The sequence below is a fragment of the Alnus glutinosa genome, chromosome 9, assembly GCF_958979055.1.
Source record: "Alnus glutinosa chromosome 9, dhAlnGlut1.1, whole genome shotgun sequence".
Lineage (NCBI taxonomy): Eukaryota > Viridiplantae > Streptophyta > Magnoliopsida > Fagales > Betulaceae > Alnus > Alnus glutinosa.
Window position 1 is genome coordinate 21,065,864 of NC_084894.1, and position 24,223 is coordinate 21,090,086.

General features: G+C 38.1%; 1 protein-coding gene across 1 annotated transcript in view; it reads right to left on the reverse strand.

Annotated features, from left to right (window-relative positions):
- Positions 1 to 24,223, reverse strand: part of LOC133877411 (DNA-directed RNA polymerase III subunit 1) — a 61,785-nt gene that overhangs the window by 34,164 nt on the left and 3,398 nt on the right. Inside the window, exons 4-14 of the mRNA XM_062315693.1 lie at positions 16,948 to 17,125; positions 16,339 to 16,523; positions 16,066 to 16,175; positions 15,808 to 15,907; positions 14,601 to 14,813; positions 14,363 to 14,511; positions 14,141 to 14,282; positions 13,911 to 14,051; positions 4,988 to 5,176; positions 2,594 to 2,810; positions 1,756 to 1,849 (exon numbers count right to left, since the gene is read on the reverse strand). Of these exons, the coding sequence (XP_062171677.1) occupies positions 1,756 to 1,849; positions 2,594 to 2,810; positions 4,988 to 5,176; positions 13,911 to 14,051; positions 14,141 to 14,282; positions 14,363 to 14,511; positions 14,601 to 14,813; positions 15,808 to 15,907; positions 16,066 to 16,175; positions 16,339 to 16,523; positions 16,948 to 17,125 (1,718 nt within the window). The remainder of the gene's footprint in view (positions 1 to 1,755; positions 1,850 to 2,593; positions 2,811 to 4,987; positions 5,177 to 13,910; positions 14,052 to 14,140; positions 14,283 to 14,362; positions 14,512 to 14,600; positions 14,814 to 15,807; positions 15,908 to 16,065; positions 16,176 to 16,338; positions 16,524 to 16,947; positions 17,126 to 24,223) is intronic.

Sequence of the window (24,223 nt, forward strand, 5' to 3'; positions counted from 1 at the left end):
CTTTTCTTTTTCTTTTTTTCTTTTCAACTTTTTGTATTCTCTTGAACAACTTCAAACTATAACTAGACCTCAACACCCATAAATCTTAAAAATCATACTTTACCAGGCCCAGCCCTTTCCATCATCACACAATCAAACATAGCAACCAAAAACTTCAATCTCTTACCATTAAAGTCACCGCTCATAGCTTCAAGGTTTGCTCTTCACTTGACATAATTGACCCCCAAAACCATTCTTCCAAACCTTTAGCCACCAATTGAACATTTAATTGAAACCTGACAACTCAAACTCAGTCATAGCCGGGAAATTCTCCACACCTGTCAACTTCAAACTCCATCAATCTTATAATTAGTTCCCACCACCTTTCTTTTGCAAGACATCCCATGAGTTCAAAGGTTGCAAGATTATTCCACATAAGTGGATTTTCCCGCTAACTCATCAGAACTTATGCGCATAAGAAAAACTAGTTCTATCAGAAAGTCACCACTCCATATGCTTGGACCATTTCGAAAGAAAGGAAGAAATCAACCAAGCATAACTTCTAGCTCCAAGTTATTCAAACAAAAGCTATGGGAATGATGTTGGTGGGCCCTCACTAAATTTTTACAAAAGCTTATGATATTAAAGTATTTCCTATTAGGGGTTCTCTTGTATAGTCCATGTGTACTAGGGATGCATTCATCTGCGCTTTATTAATGAATTGACATTACTTATAAAAAAAAAAACATGGTAACCATTTCAGAAGTATTTCTCAGCTTTAGAGAAAAACCTAAACACCATGAGGAAACAAAATGCCTACAATTTCTTGATCTAACATAACCCTACGCAGCATTGACCACATCAATTAATAGACATACTCCGCAATACATATGAGTTGCGGCAGTTCCTCTTGTGGTTGATCCACCAGCTCGCTCCTTCCCACATTCTCAAAGAGAATTCCTTCATACTGGGCGTGATTTTACTCCCACCCAATCTCTCCGACGTAAACCTGACAACGTTCAAATCCCTTCCAATACACCACAGCATTGGCCACTTAGCAACCACACCATCATCATCTGATTCTGACCAAAGGTTTCTCTGAAGTTGACTATTGTTAGGCTCATACACACCTGCCAAAGCCCATTCTTGACTACCCTCTGTATTCCAGGTCAGAACCGAGATGGTGAAAGGGCCAATAGATGAGTCAAGCTTCTAAAAAATGACAAACATTTACTACCATGCTATTATGACATACAAATCACATTTTCTGAGATCCTCAACACTATCCAACATCACATGCAAGTTTTTCTATGTAGGAAAATTCAAGCAGAAAATTATCATTACAGAGCAGAGAAGGCGAAGAGACTAGCCAGCCTCCAAACAACATAAAAACAGCACCAAAAAGAGACTGGAAAATTGAGAGAGATAGACAAAGATAATCGTAATGCATCAGCAAGAAAGATGTGGATGAGAAGGTTTAAATCAAGATGCATACGGTTCAGCAGACAAGTTCTTTTGAAACAAATCACTAAAAAAAATCAAGTCGAATAGGGTTCAGAAAACCAACAAATAATGTAAAATACACTTGTCCCTGCCCGAATGCAAAAAGCATGTATATCAGCATATTTTCCAATAAACATGGACATATAAAGGTCCAGATGCGCAATTGAAAACCTTAAACCAAAGCATTAATAACTAGGATCAAATTACAATTGCACACCAACCAAGATGGACAAAAGGAACTCACAATTAATAGAATTTGTGCCAGACAAATACCTCAATTTAGCTAGACGATTCATGCATGCAGCAGCAGCATGTGCTTTATAATCTCTAAGAAGAACAGAGAAAAGTCCATCCTTATTGCCATTTCCTGGGGAAGTTACATATAAAAGAGCATGCACATTGATTCATCAAAAGCCAATAACCCAAGCTAAAAGAATATCGCAAATGAACTTTATGAAATTGCTCAGAGACCACAAAGCCCAAAAATTCTCACTCAGATACCCAAAATAGAGGGCAAAGCACAAGATACCTAGCCCAGCTACAAAACCAACAATCTTGAGATAAGTTTCTAAAAAGATCAATGGACAAAAAAGTAGTACCCAACTCAATTTACATAAGCAGAACAGATGATAGTATGCCAATACGACTCAGGAAAAAGTTCTTAACTGAATAACCGAATTGAGTACCCTTGCCTTGGTACACTACAAAAGAAAAAAGAAAAGGAAAAAGAAGAAGAAATAAAAAAGAACAATTTTCTCTGACTATTCAAGCATTTTTCAGATTTTGAAACTATGGCCAGTTTAAGGGCACCACTTGAGACGATTTAAATATCAACCCATTCTAAAAACATGAATATTCCAGACAAACAAGAAAACTGTTATTTCACAAACCAAAGATACTAATTCAAAGAGGAAAACAATCTGAAGTTGTATTGCTATTTCATGAGGCAATCCACATTGATGTAATGAAAGCGAGGGCCCTACGACAATGACAGAACAACCTGAATAATCGACCCATTTACCAAGGAGAGTCTCACGAAATCTTCCCTCTTTACCTACAATTAAGGAAGAGTAAAATCCAGAAATCCACAAAGAGTAATGTAATAATTTACCTAAAGTAGCTTTCCCAAGTTGCCCAGATATAAGCTCACTATTACGGAAGTAGACAAACCCATCATTAGGGCACATGGCTTCTGTTTCTCTTTCTCCTTCTTCCTTAGGCTTGATGTAGCTTTTCTCCTTTACAGTAAGATTTACATAAACTCTTACATTTGCATGTGGTCGGACTAAAACACTAAATAATTGCTTACCAGTCCAAAGCTCTATTGGCTGCAGAACAATTACAACCATATCAATGATAGCAAAACGATACCAGCTATCCAAAAAATATATCCATTTCTTTTCTCAAATAACCTGTTTTCATAAGTTTCAACACAGAATATTCCTTTTCATTCCATCACCAGAAGAACACTAACCATGCCAGTATGGACATACTTCCTCAGCATCAAACTAAAGAATCTAATAATCAAACAGAACAGCACTATTGCAAGCAGATATAAAAACAAAGAAGAAATGCATTCAGTTTAGGAAGGTTGCCCGATATAAAACATGTGCATTTGTCAGAAAGAGAAACATCAATATTGTCTTAAAGATACGAACAAATAGGTACACGACCAGCAATTACAAGCCAACAAAAACAAGAAATGTAAACCTTCGACAACAGCACAGGGTACAGAGATTTATAATATTTTGCAAATTTGCTAATTAATTTGAAAACACAATGAAACGAGTAACATCAACAAAGGCACAAAATATATAAAAGGATGACCAAAACAATAACCTATGCGCCTCAAGTTCCTCAAACCGTTAACAATGGCTCATTCTATCAAGCCTAACACCCTTAGTATTCATTGAATATCGATTTTTTGCTACTGTGGTCAATCCCAAGATTATAGGACAATATTTGAGATTTTCAACTTCTAGCCATCCTTTCACTCAATTTGCAACCTCAATTTGTTTTGATGACAATCCAGACCTAGATCTTTTTACAAATATAAAAAGCTCTTCACAAATTGTCTATGCTAGAGCAGATTCAGTTCATTATATAGCAGAAAGCACAACCTATTAATGACCGCATTATACAATTTTCTTCATCATCTGGTTAATTTACAATTTGGTAGAACTACTTCCATTGGTCCCTAAGTACTCATTGACTGGTCACTCAAGCTCCATGATTCAGCTTGCTATCCAAAAAAATCTCCCCTGCTCTACTGAGAGCTTGGCAATGAGGAAAGTTAGAGCAATTTAATACAACATTTTTTTAAAAATAAATAAATTAAGATTTAATATTTTGGCCATTCTAAGAGAAGGAATAATAAGTAAAATTAAATTAAATTTATACTGGTGATAAGAAACGTATATCCAACCATGAAGCAACATAGAAAATCCATCACTTGACCTATAATTTATTGGACAAGTCAACAGCTTAAACACAAAGTAAAGTATTCCTTGACAAACTACTCCACAAGCAACTGAGTCACCAGCACGATACTTATCCAAAGTGGTTATCCCTTTCAAGAAGTAAAATCAACTTGAACTGACATAATCGAAACATTCATTTGGCTTAATACTATCGCTAACCAAATTATAGAAACTTCATGGAGCAACTACTACGACATGATTCAGCCAACGCTACGTCATGTAGTTTCCACACATGAAGTGCAATGGGTGTACACCAAACACTCTTCATATGGCATACAGTTTCCACACATTGCTATGTTTTCACTCGGTTGATGATACAAGTGGATAGAAGAAGACAGAATATCCAAAAACTAAAGTTGTAAATAATAACACCTGTCTTTAGACTGGACAGAGATTGAAATAGTGACAACCCAAAAAGTTAGTCCCCACATTGAATGAGTGGATTATAAAGGTACTGAAAGGTGCTAAGTCTCACATTAGTTCTTTACTAGGTGACACTAGGTTTTCTAAGCGATTCTAAGGAGCTACAATTGCAACTTGACTAGTCCTTTTGGAGTGATGGCACAATTGTGGCTAGTGTTTTCCATGAGCCGTTATAAATGGTATATGAGTACCTAGTAATACCATGTGGCACTGCAGCACTGCATGGCGTGAGCCCTACCTAAGACCTCAAGGTTTTGAGTGGGGGAGATTGTGACACCCCATAAAGTTAGTCACACATTGGGAAGATGATTTGCCCACATTGAGTAGGTGGATTATAAAGGTGTTGATGGGTACTAAGTCCCACATTGAATCTTTACTAGGTGAGACTAAACTTTATAAATGATTCTTAAGAGCTCTAATTGCAACTTGACTAATCATTTTGAAGTGATAGCGCAGATGTGGCTAACATTTTTCCTGGGTCGTTACAAAAACAGACAAACAAAAAGAGTGATGCAAATCAGGAAACCATGTGGACCTTGTAATATTTGCATGAAATTATATATGCATGTATCTTTGCATTACAACATAAATATAACACACACCTTAAGTATTGCAGGAGTTGGCAAATCAACAAAATCCATGGCATCGACCATATAAGAACACATGAGAGAAAAAGTTGCACGGTCATAAAATGTGTCCTTCCTTGTTATGAGAAAAGAAGATGTTAGAAAATCTTGAGTGGAAGCAACCAAAATCTCTCCATTTTTTGGCGTGCATAAATTGTTTTGCACCTGAGAATTACAAGTATTAGAAAAGAAAAAGATGCAACAAATATGAATAGAAGCATAAACGACTTAGAAATTAGAAAACATTCTTTTCCACAAAATACATGACTGAAGATTAAGAACCAAGCATTCCTTTTCATCCTTCAATAATACTCAAAGAGAAAGGATATTTCAACAAGGCTGCATGCATTTGATAAGAGAAGGGATCTAGTCAATCAGAATGGTTAACAAGGAAAGCAACAAAGATGTGTAGACTAGCACCCCGTGTAAGAAACATTTCAAGAATAAAATATAATTTAGAGAAAAGTAAATGAAATAATGAAAAGTAGAGATATGTTATGGTGTAATAGATGGAGCACAAAGGACTCCTAGGACTCCTAGGTTCTGGATCAATAAGATAGTTAAAGTTGGGCAAAAACCATTTAAAAACTTCTAGTCTATGGAATTTCGTTCGAACAAGAATGGAAGTTGTTTGAATGAAAAGGAATCTCCATGTGTCAGTCAAATGCGCAAGCTAATGAAAACAGACAACTAGGATTGAAACCTAAGGAATCTCGATAGAACGAGAATGGCATCTCCACGTGTCATCGCCATCGGGAGAGGTAGGTGAAGATAGATGACCAAGATTGAATTTGTTAGGCTCATTTGAATGAGGTACAAGTTTCCTTTGAACGAGCACAAAGAGTGGACGAGCGTTAGGTAAGATTTGACACTCAAATTAATGAGGACGCCACGTGTTTGTTCGAACGAGGCAGAATCTCATTTGAACAAGATTAAAATTTCAACCATAAAACTGAAGTTCATTTCTTCCTTGAGGAGAGAGAGAGAGAAAGACAGAGAGAGAGATTCAGAGAGATCTTGGTGGAGAGCCTGAAGAAAGGGAAGCTTCAAAGGGTAAGTTCTGCTCTCTAAATTCTTGATTTTTTATTGTAAGTATATGAATTGGTTTCTTGAGGTGTTAATGTTTGGTAAAGTTTAGAAGTGTAAAATTGGTTTTGTGTTTTGAAGTTTTAGTTTGAAGTTGTGAAGCAAGGGTTTGAAGATCGTGGCGTTTAAGTGATGGTATTGGTGTCGTTGTTCTATTATTGTTTGAAGAAAAATATGAAAATGGAAACTAGGGTTTTAATGAAAAGATGAGATTTTCAATATTATAGGAGATGTTTTGAAATTGTGTTTGATTGATAATGTGTGGTAGAATATGGAGGAAGGGATTGGAGAGGAGAAAACTAAGGTGTTGAGTGATTTTCACATTGAAAATCTCATGATAGGTATTCTCATTCAAACGAGATGGTGTGTCGTTCAAACGAGCTTGGACCAAAAAGCCTCAGTCGAAGCTTGTTCAAACAAAGACTAGAATGGGTGCCTCAATCGACCTTTGATCAGAGCTCGTTCGACCAAGACTACTCAACAATGAAAAAGTGAAGGGTTTTCTAAGGAGAGGGAAGAGTTTAGGGTTTAAGGTGAGATAGGTTTCACAAGGGGACTCAAAGAGGGTTAAATTCAAAGTAGGATTTAGGAATTCGTAATCTAGAACTACGACTAACGATACAGTGTAAATCGCATGCAACAAGCAAGACGCAACTAAAGCGTAGTGACATGGGGTTAAGCTATCAATAGTAAGTAAACTTATTTCGCAAGCAGACAAAGATTTATTGCACAAGTTAGCAAATGAAAGAATGCATAAATGCATTTTTGGTCCTTGTCTGAGGCTTTGACAAATAGCTCCCTTGGTTTTAAAATGTGATTAAGCACCCCCCCCCCCCCTATGGTAAGGCCAAAAAAAAAAAGGTGCCGGCTAAAAACTTGAAAAAATCCGTTAATATGCCACATCAGCACTAATCATAGTGTGACATGAGTCACTTATAATAAAATATAAAATAAATAAGAAAAGAAAGCATGGGGGTGGCCAAAACTTCCCCCACTTGACAATAGCTATTGTGCCTGAAAAGTTCACATTGTTGGTTGCCACAACATTATAAAGGCACATTTGCCAAACTTGTGGCTAGGTAATCAGGCTCATGATGATAAGATACATCATGAAATAGCCTCCGAAGTTCATGGCTCCACCAAGGAAGAGCCCAACCCATGTTGGTGTCAGCTGAACAATGAGGCCATTGAAAATTGCCAGGTTTGCTCCAACATCTCTAAGAAAAAGAAAGTCTATTCATGGCGTCTTCATCATATACAAGAGTAACTTTAATCTTTTTGGAGCAAATATTATAGATGTAGGCTGTTCCAACCCCGGCCATAACCAACTTAAAAGGAAAAAACCGAGAATTATTTGCCTTTTACCGTATGCGCCGCAAATGGGAAACAATCCCCTCCGATTATCCCACCCTCAATGCTATAAAGGAAATTAAATTAAAGTAGCCAAAAGAGGAAATTTCTTATACAGGAATAGTAGGGAGAAAATAGGGGGTGGCCGAACCACCTCTATCCATGGGGGTGGCCGAACCACCTCTATCCATTGGGGTGGCCAGACCACCCCCCACATTTTTTTCTTTTTTTGATAAGTAAGAAAGTTTTATTAGAAAAAGCGTAAGGTGCCCCTAAGTATACAAGGAGTATTCACAGGAACAACTAAAGCCAACCCACAAAAAGCACCCAACAAAACCCTAAAGCCCAAAAGGAGCACCCGAGAACAGCCCACAAAAGAACCCAACAAAACCCACAAGGAGGTAAGCCCTAAAACCCGAAAACCTCTAAACCCACGAGGGCACAAAACCCTACTACATGAGAGCCTTGCCTTTCCCGCGCCTAGAGGAAGCGCTTGCATCGCCGTAATTAATGGAACTTTTCAAATTCAAAAGTTCCCTCTTTCCTTTGGTCTTTTGGCAAGCTATTATCTTATCTCGATGGAATTCGTCTTCCATGGCATCAAGGATTGCCAAAGACTCCTCGCCATGAACCCCGTCCAACGTCAAGTCTAAGGGCAACCCATCTCAAAAATCAACATCCTTCTCCCAAACAACTAACTCCCCATTAAGATCAAACCTGACAGGCCATTTCTGAGATTGAGAAGAACCATTGCCCTCTACGGATGAAGGAATGATGCGACATCCTGAGGGAGAGTGAAGCCCTATCATCCCAACATCCTTGGCCTCCCGAGACGCGGTAGGGGCTATCGCAGCCGGGCGAGGGTTTAGGAACCCCTTTCAAAGGAAACCCTTCTTCACAGAACCCCTAGAATTCTTCACCGGAGGCACTGCAACTACTTCCTTTCTAGCAGAACAAATAGGCGTCTTCAAAGTAGCCAGAGAATCAGCTAACAGCCCCTCATTCCACTTCACTGAGTCACCTTCCCTGAGATCCCTAGCCTTCCGGTAATATCTCTAGAAAAGTTTAGCAGACTGTATTGCGGGGAGAGAAGAACGAATCTTCTCACCCAACTCAGCTACCCTTAAGAGAGAACGAATATTCTTTCTTTCTTCTTCTAATTTTTAATTATTTATTTTATATTTTGTTTTTTAATAAATTTTTTTATTGTAAGTGACACGTGTCACACTGTGATTTATGGGTGAAAATGCGGGCGGTCATCCGCTATCCGCATATGCACTGCGGATGCGGTTTTAGGATATGCACATGCAGTTAATAACTGCATCATATATATATTCACTAAAACGACGTCGTTTTGGATTCAATAAGTTTAGGATCTTTAGGTCATGTTAGGTTTTTTTCACTATCATCTCAAAGTCATACCTCACTACATTTACTTTTTTTTCTTTTCTTTGAGTAATCCAAATCTCGATTACTCTATGAAACCATGACCCTCTATGGCTGATATTCATGAATTGTGTAACAAGTAAAATCTTAATTTATTTAAGCTTGCATATAGTAATAACCGTATTATTTAAGCTTGCATATAGATTTGGATAGTAATCCAAAATGGCCATTACCGCATATGCGGATAGCGAATAATAATCGCATTTAATAACCGCACGAATGCGGAACAAGAAAGTGAGAACTGCATTATGCGGATGCGGATATTGCTAATAACCGCATCCGTATTTTCAACCCTACTATGATTGGTGCTAATGTAGCACGTTAACATATGATGTCAACTTTTCTAATGGCAGAGACCAATTTTTTTTTCTTACCCTAAGCAGTGATTAATCACTTTTTAAAACCTGAAGAGCTATTTGTCAAAACCTCAAACCATTGGGACCAAAAATGCATTTATCCCAGGAAAGAAAGAAAGATTTCCTTGAATATAAAAAGCAAATGTTTTCTTACATGTGAGTGTAAATTGAATCTTTATTGCTGAGAAATGCTAGTTAGATATTATAATTTGAGTATGTTAAGATATGGAAGTTAAGCTATGAAAGTTTAGTTTATGAAAGTATGTGTTATGACCAATATGTTTATTCAAGATAAGTTAGATGGTAATAAGAATCACAGTCCCTATAAAGGGTCCGGTACGAGAATTACGGTTCCCTGTAAAGGGTCCGGTAAGAGATTTACGAATACCCGGCAACAGGATTTTGGTACGAAATTATGGCTCCAAAGGGTTCCAATACAAGTTATAGTTACCTTGTGATGGTGTTTTCAGTACGAATCATTTACAATTACCCATATTTCAGAATTCCAATACAATGAGTACGTAAGAAGTATGATGTTTAAGTAAGAAAGTAAGATAATGTATATATGAAGTATTATGACGTTTAATTTAAGTATAACAATGTTCAAATTAAATATTATTTTGTTTCATGCTAACTATTATGAAGTTTTACGTTAAATTTATGATGCTTTATTTTATAATTTAAGATGGCTTTTTTTCAAGCTTGTTGGGATGTGATCAAGGCAGACATTATGCAGGTATTCCAGAATTTTCATGCTAGTAATAAGTTTGAAAAAAAATTCTCAGTGCCTCCATTGCTCTCATTCCGAAGAAATCGGGGGAATTGATCGTAAGGACTTTCGACCTATTCATCTTGTGAGTATAGTTTATAAGATTATATCCAAAGTCCTTGCCAAAAGGTTGAAAAGGTTGTGTAGAAGATTAATTCGAAACCCTAGAATGCTTTTATTCAAGGTAGGAAAATCCTTGATTCTGTTCTTATAACAAATGAATGTCTAGATAGTATAATCAAATTTGGTGAGCCAAGTGTGCTTTGCAAACTAGATATTGAGAAGGCTTATGATTACGTCAATTGGGACTTCTTAATTTACTTGTTGAGAAGGTGTGATTTCAATGAGAAATAGTACTCTTGGATAGCACATTGTATTTCTTCGGATGCAACCAAAACGGCAATCCGTCTGGTTTCTTCAATAGCTCCAGTGGTTTGAGATAAGGAGATCATTTGTCGCCTTTTCTCTTTGTTTTTGTTATGGAAGCCTTAAGTAGAATGCTTTTTACAATTGTTAATGGGAGATTTCTGTCAAGCTTTTTGTGGGGTCTAAGCACTCCGGTGTGCTTAACATTTCACATATGTTATTTGCAGATGAAACTAGTTTTTGTGGGGCTAAGCCTGACCACTTTCGCTATCTGCGTGCTTTATTTTTATGTTTCGAAGCTACCTCTGGTTTGAAGATTAATCTGGCTAAGTCGGAATTGGTTCTTGTGGGTAATGTTGATAATGTGGATGAATTGACTGGCATTATGGGCTGCAGGGTTTCTTCTTTGCCTTTGAAGTATCTCGGTCTTCCATTGAGAGCCTCCTATAAGGCCAAGTTTATTCGAGACAGAGTTATTGAAAAGATAGTGTCTGTTGGCTAGTTAGAAAATGATGTACTTTTCTAAGGGTAGTAGAGTTACCCTATAGAGAGCACACTTTCCAATTTTCCTACATATTTCATGTCCTACTTCCCTCTCCTTTCGGGTGTTGCAAACCGCATAGAGAAGCTTCATTAAGATTTCTTATGAGTCGGGCTAGGCAAAGAGTTCAAATTTCACTTGGTAAGCTGGACCAAGGTTTTTCTCTGGTCTATGAGGGAGGGTTTGGGGTTCGGAACTTGTTGATATCCGATCGTGCTCTCTTAGGAAAATGGCTATGGCGCTGTGAGCATGAGAGAGAGGCTTGGTGGAAAGTTGTGGTGGACTCTAAATTTGGCAGTTCGTGGGGTGGGCGGTGTTCTAATGAGCCTCTAGGGTCGTATGGGGTAAGGTTATGGAAAAATATCAAGAGGGGTTGGGGGATGTTTTCAAGTCATACCAGATTTAAGGTGAGAGATTGCGCCAATGTTAGATTCTAGCATGATCTGTGATGTAAGGCCCTAAAGGAAGCTTTTCCAGATTTATATGGTATTGCTTGCACGAATGATGCTTTTGTAATGGCTCACTTGGAGCTTTCTGGTGGCTCCAATCGGTAGAACGTAAGCTTTGCTAGAAGGGATCATGATTGAGAGGTGGACATCTTTGTCTCATTTTTCAATTTATTGTATTCGGTTAGAATGAGACACGAAGATGAAGATGAAGACAAGCTTTGATGGGCCCCCTCCACAAATGGGTAGTTCGTTGTTAGCTCCTACAATGTCCTTGTTTGTAATGATTGCATTCCTTTCCCTTGGATGAATATCAAGTGGACTAAGATTCCTTTGAGAGCGGCTTTTATTGCATGGTCGACGGCCCAAGGGAAGCTCTTTATCATGGACAATCTTAGGAAGCAACATGTCATTATGATCGATAGGTGTTGTATGTGCAAGGTACAACAAATCCAGCACCCGTTGCGGCATAACCCACTCCACCCCAAACAAAATATTAAAAAAAAAAAAAAAAAAGCTCCATATACAAAATTTAGTTTTCCAAGAATAGATTACAAAGGTTTATGAAAGGTAGTTTTCCAAGAATATTTTACAAAACATAGTTTACGAAAGGTGTTTTCTAAGAATAGTTTAAGAAAGATAGTTTACAAAAAGATTTACAAAAGGTGGTTTCCAAGAATAGTTTACGAAAGATAGTAAATACGAAACTATTTGCAAAAGGTAGTTTACGAAAATACATTTTCGAAGGATAATTTACGAAATGAATGTTTTATAGCAAAACATTTGAAGTTTTTAGAAAAATGCTAACGGTGTTTACAAAATAAAGTCTTAGTGTTTTAACTAGGCTCACTTCATACGCTTCTCATAAATGATGTTTACTTACGAAGTCGTGGACTCATAGTTCCAGCTGTAAAATGTTATTTTACAGAGCACGTTGATGCAGAAGACGAGCAACCGGAGTTATCAAAAGGTAAGAGCTTCGAGGCTATTTTTATTGTATAGTTTTGGTGCAGTTAGAGCTACAACCTAATATGTAAATATGACCAGTGTAGTTATTAGATGGATTATGATGTTTAATTAAAGTTGTAAGTTGAACAGATGATGTATATGTGACTATGAACATATATAATATGTTTATTCTTTAGTGCTCTGGTGATACTATGAATGATGTCTTTAGTTTACAAAAAATAAAATAAAAATTATAGCCATTTCCATTGCAAGTTTAATATCCAAGTGCATTAGTAATGCCTCAAGATAATTATAAAAGGGATAACTTTACTTACCCCCTAATATTTAGGCACTTTCACAATGTACCCTTAAAGTTTAAAAAATTTCAATGTCGAGTCACCATGTTTTAAAACTTTGCAATATCACCCCTCCGTTAGGAAACGGATGATGACAAAATTCCCAAAATACCCCCATTTAAAAAAAAAAATTAAACATAGGCTTGTGGGTCACCACCCATGGCTAAGGCCAGCCTTAGACCCTTTTTTTTCTTTCTTTTTTTCTTTTCTGTTTTTCCTTTTTAAAAATTTTTAATTTTTGAATTAAGGGTAGTTTTGTATTTTATTATTTTTACAGGGGTATAAGGGACATTTGACTTGTTTACCGTCTGATTTAACCCTAAACTCTAAAGGTAGGGGTGACATTGCAAACTTTTAAAACATGGCAACCCGACATTGCAACTTTTTAAACTTCAAGGGTACGATTGCAAAAGTGCATAAACATTACCCATTATAAAAGGAATAGATTATCAGGGGGGGGGGGGGGGGGGGGGGGGGGGGGGTGTTACAACATGACTTTAATATTTGGTCATAGATCATCACCCAACTTTCTATATATTGTTATTCATACCTACCATTAGGTTCCATAAAGGTTGCAGAGACCAATAAAAGCACTAGACATAAAGAAAGAACATAAATAAATATGACATAGAAGTATTAGGACAAATGGAAAGCTAAAATATTAACACTAGTATATCAGGTGGTAGTAGAATACATAAGATTATAGTGTTAGCATAACAGAAGTAGAGACCAATATAAATACAACAACCTCCTGCATCTAGCAATGTCTTCTAGCTGAACGTAAGTAGTCTACTTTGTCCTGGTGTTTTCAACAATTTTTTTTTTTGATAAGAATGTTTTCAACAACTTAGATACTACATTCAAAATCCTCCATATATATTTTAGTATATAGTAGCAATACATGATAAGATACATAATTAGTTACAGACCACCTGTATTATACGCAGAATCACTTATTCAAATTGAATTTTCCAGTCGCTCAATTGCTATTACATAGGTATTTTAAACTATCACCATGATCTTCCTCGTTACTTTTGTAAATCATGACTTTGACATGTCATTATTAGGCACGCATAATCTTCACTTTACCATTCTATATATCATTTGCATATAAATGGAAGATCAATTTTACAATCGTAGATGACATCAAACACATCACAAAATTTGGATCCATAGACATGACAGATAACCACTCCCAAAAACCTAAATGACAGTAAGATCAATACGAATTTTACCCCCATCAACATAACAGCTTCTGTTCGAGCCTCCTCCGTTTGTGGGACATGCAAATTCATCTCATCGCCATCAAAATCAGCATTATATGGATTGCACACAGATTCATTGAATCTCAAGGTTCTCCAAGGCATAACTCTTGCCTGCATGGACAATATGAGAAAGAGTAATCAGATAAAATAAAATAAAAAATTGTGATACTAACTGACAAACCTGTATTAATGGTAATCACCCTATGACACATGATAGACATCCGATGCAAGCTTGGTTGCCTGTTAAAAAGAACAATGTCCCCATCTTCCAAATGGCGATGGACTATGTCACCATATTTCAGTGCATCAGCAAGTTTCCTTCTAACACTAGGAAATAGGATCCTGCAGCACCCAATTGTAAATCTCACATCATTACTATTACCATTTGCTTTTGAGAAAACAGTGACAATAATAATCCTTGCCTCATACAGCCATCCGCATGTGTGAGCGTTCTCGCGCCAGGGTATTTATCGGGGCCATTACTGACACACTGTCTCAACTTCTCTATATTATGGTGGGAAACACGTTCAGGATAGGTTAAGATTAGAGCCATTTGGATGGGAATTGCAACCTAAACCCAATAAATAAATTAAAGAAACAAATCAACAGCAGGCACAATAACAGCAGAAAAGTTGTTCAAGCTTTAGTACAATGCCTGACCTCAGTAATTTTCAGATTAGGGTCAGGTGATATAACAGTCCTGCCAGTATATTCAACACGCTTTCCAGACAAGTTCCCGCGAAAGCGTCCCTGCTTCCCTTTGAGGCGCTGAATAAAACCACCTAATGGCTTCGTAAGTTGCGGTGTATATGGAACACGAGCATCACTATTTATATACAGTGCGAGCTCAACTTGAAGATCAAGCCAACCATCCTAAACCAAAATTCTCATAATAAGCATAGTAATCACACTCTGGGACCAGAAGTAATATTTGCCGTCCCATTAATTTTTTTCTGTGGCATCTAGAAAGATAAAATTAATACACATATCCAAGCACAACATAAAAATATGTGAAAATCAGCCTTCTAAGTAACTCACACGATATAAAAAACCTATAACTCATGCAGATATAGTTTTATTAAAAAACTAAGGAAACATTGAGAAAATAAGCAATAAAATGGGCAATAGCTTCAAAAAGAGACTAAATTCAATACGAAGGAGATAACAAATATAGAGAGAGAGAGAGAGAGAGAGAGAGAGGGCCTTGCAACACAGAGAAATGTAGAAGTCAAAGAAATGTAATAAGGAACGAGTGAACAAATTCACTTAGGAACAGCATATTAAACATCTACAAAATTAGTTATAAACTAGGGGGAGAAGGTGCAGTTAAGCTAAAGCTCATGGAAACTTATAAAGTAATGTTGCAATCATTTTCAACCACAAATTATATGTATGTCATAAAACATTTCAGATCATATTCCAGATAATGTTAAAAATATGAATCTTAGATTCCTCCTCACAAGCAGGGCCATGCCATGCCCTGGATCAAATAGATCGGTCTATTCTAAAGTCAATCCAACTAAATTCCCACCATATAGTAGAAAAAGGCACGTGAATTGTATGACCCCATGAGAACCCATGCACCAAACATGTAGGTTCGAATAATCGACAATAAAAATAGAGAATGTGACTTCAAGGAAAAATATTAAAAAGTAATACTAATAAAAATAATATCACACTCATTCCTGAGGAGTCTGCACATACAGAGTTAATTGACAAACACAAAAGGCAATGGAAAAACAACATTACTTAAGATGTAAAAAAATTAAATAATCAACATCATCTACATCATTTGACACAATCATCAATTACAGTATTCAATGTCGGACAAACTTGCGCATTAAAGGGTTCAAATCCTCCATCATACCAGACATTTGGATGCATAATTTGCTTCTAGTAACTCCTGGCGAAGGGCAGCATTTGTCTGAATAATTTTCTTTAACCTCTCAGTAATGTCATTTTCATTGCTGTAACAAGGAAAAATGAAAACCCATAAGGATAATTTGCAGCTACAACATCATCATAGCACTCACCACAGAAGAAAAGCTAGTTGATAAATAAAACTGAATTTTCTTTAATAGAAAAAATAAATACAGTTGAACTTATTAGACTTATGCTGAATGACCTTTGGGATCCATCCATAATTACGGAAGGACGAATCGATATAGGAGGCACAGCAATATTTGTCATGATGAGTTTCTCTGGTCTATCAGAAAGATAAAGCAACTCACAGTCCTGCAATAAAATGAAATGAAGAGATTTTTTATTTACAAAAAGTGAAGCAAGGAAAAGTCCAACATGCTTCATTTTAACAATTGCAGGCACCCACTATATCCTAAACAACAAATAAGAAAATCATGCAGAACATAATAACGTCCAAATGACAATGGAAGTATACCTCATCCAGCATCCTTTTGAAAAGAACAAGAACTTGGACAGGGTTAAGAATACAAGCCACATTGAAGGGCGCCCTGGCCTCTTTTGTGTGAGAAATCGCTGATCTAAATTCTTCCATACTCGCATCATTAGATTTTTGACGCTCATGAATAAAGCCCGGCAAAGACACTGCTCTCTTAACCGAAACTGTTACACATCACATAACATGGTAATCACCACAACATATCATCAGATTAAAGCTTTCAACAGTTAACAGACATCAAAACAGAAACCACAGCATCATTAAATATTTTAACAAAAAGTAGCAAAGCAAGCATTTAAATAACGAAGTTAGATTTAATGGTATGTTAATGGATAGACCACAGATAACAATTAGCATAGTAATTCCAAAGGGTAGCTCAATCGGCTGGGGACCACGCCACATGAAGCGGAGGTCACCATTTCGAATCTCCCCCTCCCCCTCCCCCTCCCCCCTCCCCTTGAGGCCAATTACATATAAAAAAAAAAAAAATTAAAAAAAAAAAAAAAAGGGTCAGCATAGCAAACAACAATCTAATCTTTCACCTTGAGGATGATAAAATCGTAAGAAGTAGAAGGCTAGAAGCCAAACCATTTACATATCCGCATCTTGAGCACTTCACTGCTTTATTGCTGCTTGTCAAGTTATTACACTTTTTAACTATCTCTTTCATCAACTCAGTCTTCTTCAGAGCCTCCAGTTTAGGACTTCTCATCTTCTTCAAATACTCTATACGCAAGTCCTCCCCCAAAAGTATACGAGCACATGACTGTAAAGAAACCTTTGGAATTAAGAACTGAGAAGGCCAGTAACATAAGCAATAGAAATCAAGACTAGCTCTTTTAAAATACATTCAACAATTACACCCACCCCCCCCCCCCCCCCAAAAAAAAAAAAAAAAAAAAAAAACTCCCTTAAAGAGAGAACCAAAAAACCATTGTACCACACAACCTTATCCCCATTGCTCTCTAAAAAAGTTAAGTGTTTGTTCAGCCATGGAAAGGGCTCAATTTCCGTATGTGAGACTTAAATTTTCAGCATTTATTGTGTGAGACCCATATGCAACTTCTGATGGAGACTCCAATCACATGGTTAATAAGGTGGCAGCATAAGGAGTCTAGGGCTAAGACTGTTTTAAATTTGAGTCCCTAATTATTTCAAACTCCGTTTTTCCAAGCAGCCATCAGCTCAATCAAGATTCATTATTTTCCTCACCTAACCGTCCCAAAACCTGTCAGACATCGAAACCCGACCAAAAATCAGTCAAGAATTCATCAAGCATCTTAATAAAGTGCCAACTTATCACCATGGTTTGATGCTAGGTTTATCTATCTTCTTCTTTCCTTCCCTGTTACCTTTCTATATCCAGTTCACTGCAATCAGGTTACTCCAGCCCCCAATTACAACAAACCAAGGCCTAATTTTTCTAACTTGTCAAAATATTGTAACTTTGTTCCCCCCTATAGGATTTAAAGTGTTTTGGTTAATCTGCATACATTAACGTATGACAGTAGCTTGAATATATAAAGAACCGAAACATCTAGATAACCTCTAGATGTGATTTACATCAATAGAACTTGTAGCATAAACTATCTATCCTTATCCCTTGATTATAGAGACCTAGTATGTTACAACTCAACTAGCTTAACATTTATCTAAAGAGGATGATACTTAAACTAACTCTTTCACTTTAGCTTCATCACTAGTAGATAAGTCGGTGATCCAATACGCCCCCTCAAACTCGACGTGGGTAGCTGAACGTTGAGGTTGGATGTGAGTAGAATGAAGCGTGCAGTAGCCAAAGGCTTTGTGAGGATGTCTGCCAGCTGGTCTTGCCCTGAAATAAAGCCTACGACAAGAGTCTTTGCAGCAACCATGTCTCGGACAAAATGATAATCGATTTCTATATGCTTTGTGCGAGCATGATAGAGTGGATTGGACGTGAGATATGTGGCTCCAATGTTGTTACAATGCAAGATTGGTGGTCATGGAGAAGTTACACCAAGTTCACCGAGTAGAGTTTGAATCCATACTAACTCGGCTGATGCATTTGCAATGGCTTTGTACTCTGATTCAGTACTAGAGCGAGATACCGTTGGTTGTTTCTTGGAACTCCATGAGAGAATGTTTTTACCAAGAAGAACACAATAGCCTGAGGTGGAACGTCTGTCATTTGGACAGCTGGCCCAATTTGAATCCAAGAAGGCAGTGAGTTGCTTGGAGGAGTTTCTGTGAATGCAGAAAGTATGTGAAATGGTATACTTCAAATAGCGCAAGATACGCTTCACTGCAGACCAATGAGAATCCCAAGGGTCTTGCATAAATTGGGAGACTTTGTTGACCGCAAATGCAATATCAGGACGAGTAAGTGATAAATATTGAAGAAAGCCCACTGTGCTTCGGTACAGAGTTGTGTCCGTAATGGTTGATCCTTCAAAACAACTAAGAGTGGTGGAAGCCGCTATAGGAGTAGAAACAGGCTTCGCAAGTACCATGTTAGTCTTTGTTAGAATGTCATGAATATACCTTTGTTGAGATAGATGTAGGCCATCAAAATTAGAGGTGAGCAGGACCCGCCCCGCCCCGACTCCCCCGTCCCACCCCGCCTCGCCCCTATTTTCACGAATTTTGAAGTTATTTATGCGGGCACGGGTTGGATTTTGTCCAACCCGTGCAGGGCGGGGCACGGGTTGGGGTTTTAAAAAACCCTGGGGACCCACCCCGCATAAAAAAAACATAAGGAAAAAAAAAAATAGAAAATCCCTAATAACCTACCCAGCACGCCTCTTCAGTTTTCATTTTATCATTTTGTTTCTAGACTCTTCCTCTTCCTCTCATCAGAAGATTCAGAGCTTCACTTCAATTTCTTCTAGACTTTCTCTTCATTTTTTCTCTTCTCTTCACAGACTTCAGCCTCCCCTTGCACCACTCTTCACCTTCTTCAATCTTCACTTCACTGTTTGGGTTTTGTTATGGGCACTAGTCGGAGATCCAACAAAGATGGGTTCAAGAGCGGAAATGGGGAGAACTTATCAGAGAAGGTGCGAGAGAGATAGGAACATGGGAAGCTTGCAACAGGTTTGCAGGTGTTTTCATTTTTCAGAGAATTAGAGCTTCACTTCATTGTTTTGTATATGGTTTTTGTTGGAAATTTCAGATCTGGTTTTTGTTGGTATATCTATATATGGCTTTTGTTGGAAATCTTAGATCTGATTTTTGTCCTTGTTGGTGTATCCGTATATGTTTTTTGTTAGAAATCTCAGATCTAGCTTTGAATTGATGGATTTATTTGTAGAGTTTCTATCATGACGGCAACAGCAATTGAAGAAAATTGTCTACTCTTTCTATACCCGCGGGGATCCCCGCATACCCGCGGATCCCCGCCTCGTGCATCCCCGCCCCAACCCCACCCGCCCCGCACGGGGGCAAGGGGATTTTAGCGGGGTGCTTGCGGGGCGGGGCCAAAAAACAGGAATCCCCGCCCCCCCGCCCCATGCTCAGCCCTAATCAAAATGCCATGTAGCTTTAACTCCTAGGAAGAAATGTAGAGGCTCAAGATCTTTGAGTGCAAAAGATGAGTAAAGATCACTTAAAAGCTTAGTAATAGCTACAGGATGGGAACTGGTGACGATGATATCATCGACGTATATCAACACAAAGATAGTAATGCCATGTGCTTTGTAAATGAACAAAGAAGAGTAAGACATGGAACTGTTGAATTTCAATTCAAGTAACCGTGCACTTAAGCGCGAAAACCATGCGCGTGGAGCTTGTTTTAAGCCAGAAATGGCTTTGTGAAGCTTGCATACTACTGTTGGATAAGTAGGATGCTGAAATCCAGGAGGTTGGGCCATATAAACTGTTTCGTGAAGACGACTATGTAGAAAAGCGTTGCTGATATCAACATGACGAATTTCCCAACTTGCAGAGACAGCAATGCTTAATACAGTTCTAATAGTTATAGGTTTAACCACTGGGCTATAAGTTTCAACAAAATCAATCTCAGGTTGTTGATGAAACCATTTTGCTACTAAACAAGCCTTGTACCTTTCGATTTGCCCATCAGCCTTTCTTTTAATTCGGAATACCCATTTTGAGCCAACTATATTCATGACTGGTGAAGATGGGACAAGAGACCAGGTACCATTTTTTAGGAGAGCATCAAACTCAGCATTCATTGTTGCTCGTCACTCAGCATGTTTGCTGGCTTGAGAGAAGCAGGTTGGTTCATCTTCATGCAATGCTATGGAGGCCGTGAGGGCTTGAGAAGGTGAATACTTGATCCTGCCATCAGTGAACTTTGAAGGTTTGACAATCAGATTCTGAGACCGTATGGTCATGCCATGGACTCGGATTAGAGGAGCTGACTTAGTTTCAGTTGAAGAATCAAAGGGAATGACAGGATAAATATTTGGGGAGTCAGTGTCGGTTTCTGTGGGATATGAAGCAGATGTATATGGATTTAGGAATGGAATGCTGATTGCATCATTCCTAGAATCAGGCAGTGTATGATTTGATGGAATAACTAAAGGAACAGTCACGGATGTATGAGATTTGGAAGAAAAGGAGGTGCTGTGAAGATTGGATTTTAAGAAGGGAAAGTTGTTTCATTGAAAACAACATGTCTTGCAATATATACTCTACCAAAAGGGAAATGAAGGCATTTGTACCCAAGGTGATTTTTGTTATACCCAATGAACACGCAGGATGTGGAACTGAAAGAAAGTTCGGTAGAGTTATATGGACGGAGGAATGGCCAGCATTCACAACCAAAGATTTTTAAGAATTTATAATAGGGAGAGTTGTGAAAGAGATACTCATATGGAGACTTGTTCTTTGTGACTTTAGAGGGGAGTCTATTGATTAGGTAAGTGGTTGTTTCAAAAGTTAAGTCCCAAAAACTTAACGGTACATTGGCAGTGGCTAGAAGAGATAACCCAATTTCAACAATGTGTCGATGTTTCCTTTCTACAGTTCCCAATTTGATGATGGGTGTGTGGACAACTTAGACAATAGGAAATTCCCATAGAAGTGAGAGAGGTCTGAAGGGGGCGAAATTCACCACCATTATCACTCTAGACAGAGATGATTTTTGTATTGAAATAAGTTTCAACGAGTTGTTTGAACCAAAGAAAGGTAGCACACACTTCAGATTTTGTTTCAAGAGGATAAAGCCAAGTATACTTGCTAAAATCATCAACCACACTTAAATAAAACCTTTTATTGTTTACAGAATTTTGCGGAGCAGGACCCCATACATCAAGAAATAGCAATTGTAAAGGATTGCTAGAAATAGAAGGAGTACTACTGAAATGAAAACGATGACTCTTGCCCTGGTGACATGGGGAGCAAATGGAGGAAGACTTTGATGAAGACACGGGCAGCTTATTGGTTTGAATAACCTTATTGACAATAGGAGAAGCTGGATGACCAAGCCGGAGATGCCATTGATCCAAGGATACTTTCTCACCAATGAAGGCAGCAAGAAACTTAGACGAAGAAGTATGAGAGGATGGCCATGGATAGAGGCCGAACTTACACGGGCCTTGGAGGAGCAGCTGCTGAGTTAGGAGGTCCTTAACACAGAAAAAAAATTTGGATGAAATTCAATGAAAACATGGTTATCTCGAGTGAATTGGTTTACAGAAATAAAATTTTTCTAAATTTGAGGGACATAGAAGAGGGAGAATAAGTTAAAATTACATGAAGGTGTGGGTAAGAGACCACAACCAGAATGTGAGATGTGCAAACCTTGGCCATTTCCTACACGAATCTAGTCGGTGCCAGTGTAGTCTTCAGTATGCATATTGAGGTTGGAGAGTTCATTTGTAAGATGAACATTTTTTTTTATAAGTAATTTCAAATTCATCAATAAAGCGCAGAGGGGCGCAACCCTAATACACGGGAAGTATACAAGAGTGCCAGTGTAGTCTTCAGCATGCATATTGAGGTTGGAGAGTTCATTCGTAAGATGAACATTTGAGCCGGTGTCCGGATACCATGAAGAATCTAATGGAGAGGTGACAGAAGCCATGTTGGCATGCAGAGGAGAGGTGTCAGTCTGGCAGCCTCGATCAAATCGAAACCGGCATGTAGCTGTCGTGTGTCCTTGTTTGTGGCATACTTGACAGGTGGGGCGTTGGGACTGACCAGAACCAGAAGAATAAAATTGTTGAGGTGGACCTCTACCAAGGCCACGGCCCCTGCCGCGAGAGAAGTTGGTGTTGCGGTATCCCGAGTTGTAGCCACGGTTATTCCTTGGATAGGATGGGCTCTGACGTTGGGCAGTGTTGGCAGTTGAGATAGAAAAATCAATGGATGATTTGTGTTGCTCTAAGCGCATCTCATGAGAAAGCATGAAACCATAGAGTTCGTTGAGAGAGATGGAGTCTTGGCGGGTGGTCACAGAGGTGACAAGGGGATCATATTCTGGACCAAGACCAGCAAGAATGTTGGAGACGAGTTCTGAGGCATCAACCGGTTTTCCAACAGCAGCTAAAAGGTGGGAGAATCCCTGCGCTTTTTTATAGTAGGTGGAGATTGAGAGAGCTCCTTTCTTCAAGGTGGCCAATTGTTGTTTGAGCTGCATGATTCTTGATTGAGATTGAGTGGAGAAAAGGGTCTCCAATGTTATCCAGACTTCCCGAGAGGTGGAAAGACCAATAACATGTGGTAAGGCTTCAACAGAAAGAGTAGAGATGATGGCACTGAAGAACATTTTGTCTTGATGATACCATGTTTGGTAATCCGGGTTGGAGACTAGAAGACCGGATGTGGTGTCAGCAATAAGCTAAGATGGTCGTGGATGAGTTCCATCGACATAGCCAAAGAGGTTTTGTCCCTCTAGGAAAAGGACCATAAGGAATTGCCATAAGATTGGTTGAGTTTTTCCGAAATATGATGATGCATATTCTGAAGTGTTATTAGGGTTGCAAAAGGGGAAATAGAGGTTACAGGAAGGGGGTTGAACCAGGAGGTGATGCTTAGTTAGATTCGGCTTTGGAAGTGGAAGTAGCCATAGACGTTTGTCTTGAAAAGGCTCTGATACCATATAGGATTTAAAGTGTTTTGGTTAATCTGCATACATTAGTGTATGGCAGTAGCTTGAATATATAAAGAACCAAAACATCTAGATAAACTCTAGATGTGAATTAAATCAATAGAACTTGTAGCATAAACTATCTAACCTTATCCCTTGATTATAGAGACCTAGTATGTTAGAACTCAACTAGCTTAACATTTATTTAAAAAGGATGATACTTAATCTAACTCTATCACTTTAGCTTTATCACTAGTAGATAAGTCGTGTGATCCAATACCCCCCCTCCAAAAAAACAAAAAAAAAAAAAAAAAAAGAGAGAGAGTAAATTCTCATATCGCTTTGGCGCTGAAAATTAAGATGCTACCTCAGATTTGGATTTCAAACATATTTTCCCCCTGTAGCTTTCTTTGTGATGCCTCTTAGGTTCTAGACTGTCCAGCATCAAAGAGGTAGGTATATAAACCTCTTAAATTGGTATGGCTGTAGCTAGCAGAGGCCAGCTAAAAAACTATGTGAAAATTCTGGAACTCAAACATAAGAACATTAATTGAGTTCTTCGCTTGGACTGAACAATTAGAGTTGGGCTGATTATTATCGCCTTGAAACAGTGGTGCTCCTTGCTCTTTTATTTTTCGACATGCTCGCTGCGTCAATATGAGCTTGCTGGTCATATGCCCAAATAACTAAAAGATGCTAAGTGTCAATGACAATAACATACATCACAACCCAATGAACCCATGTCAAGCACTAGTAAGATGCAAATTATGTCAAAACTGAAGCAAACACTGTGTTATTAACAGTTGCAAAGACCTAATATGGCTGGTT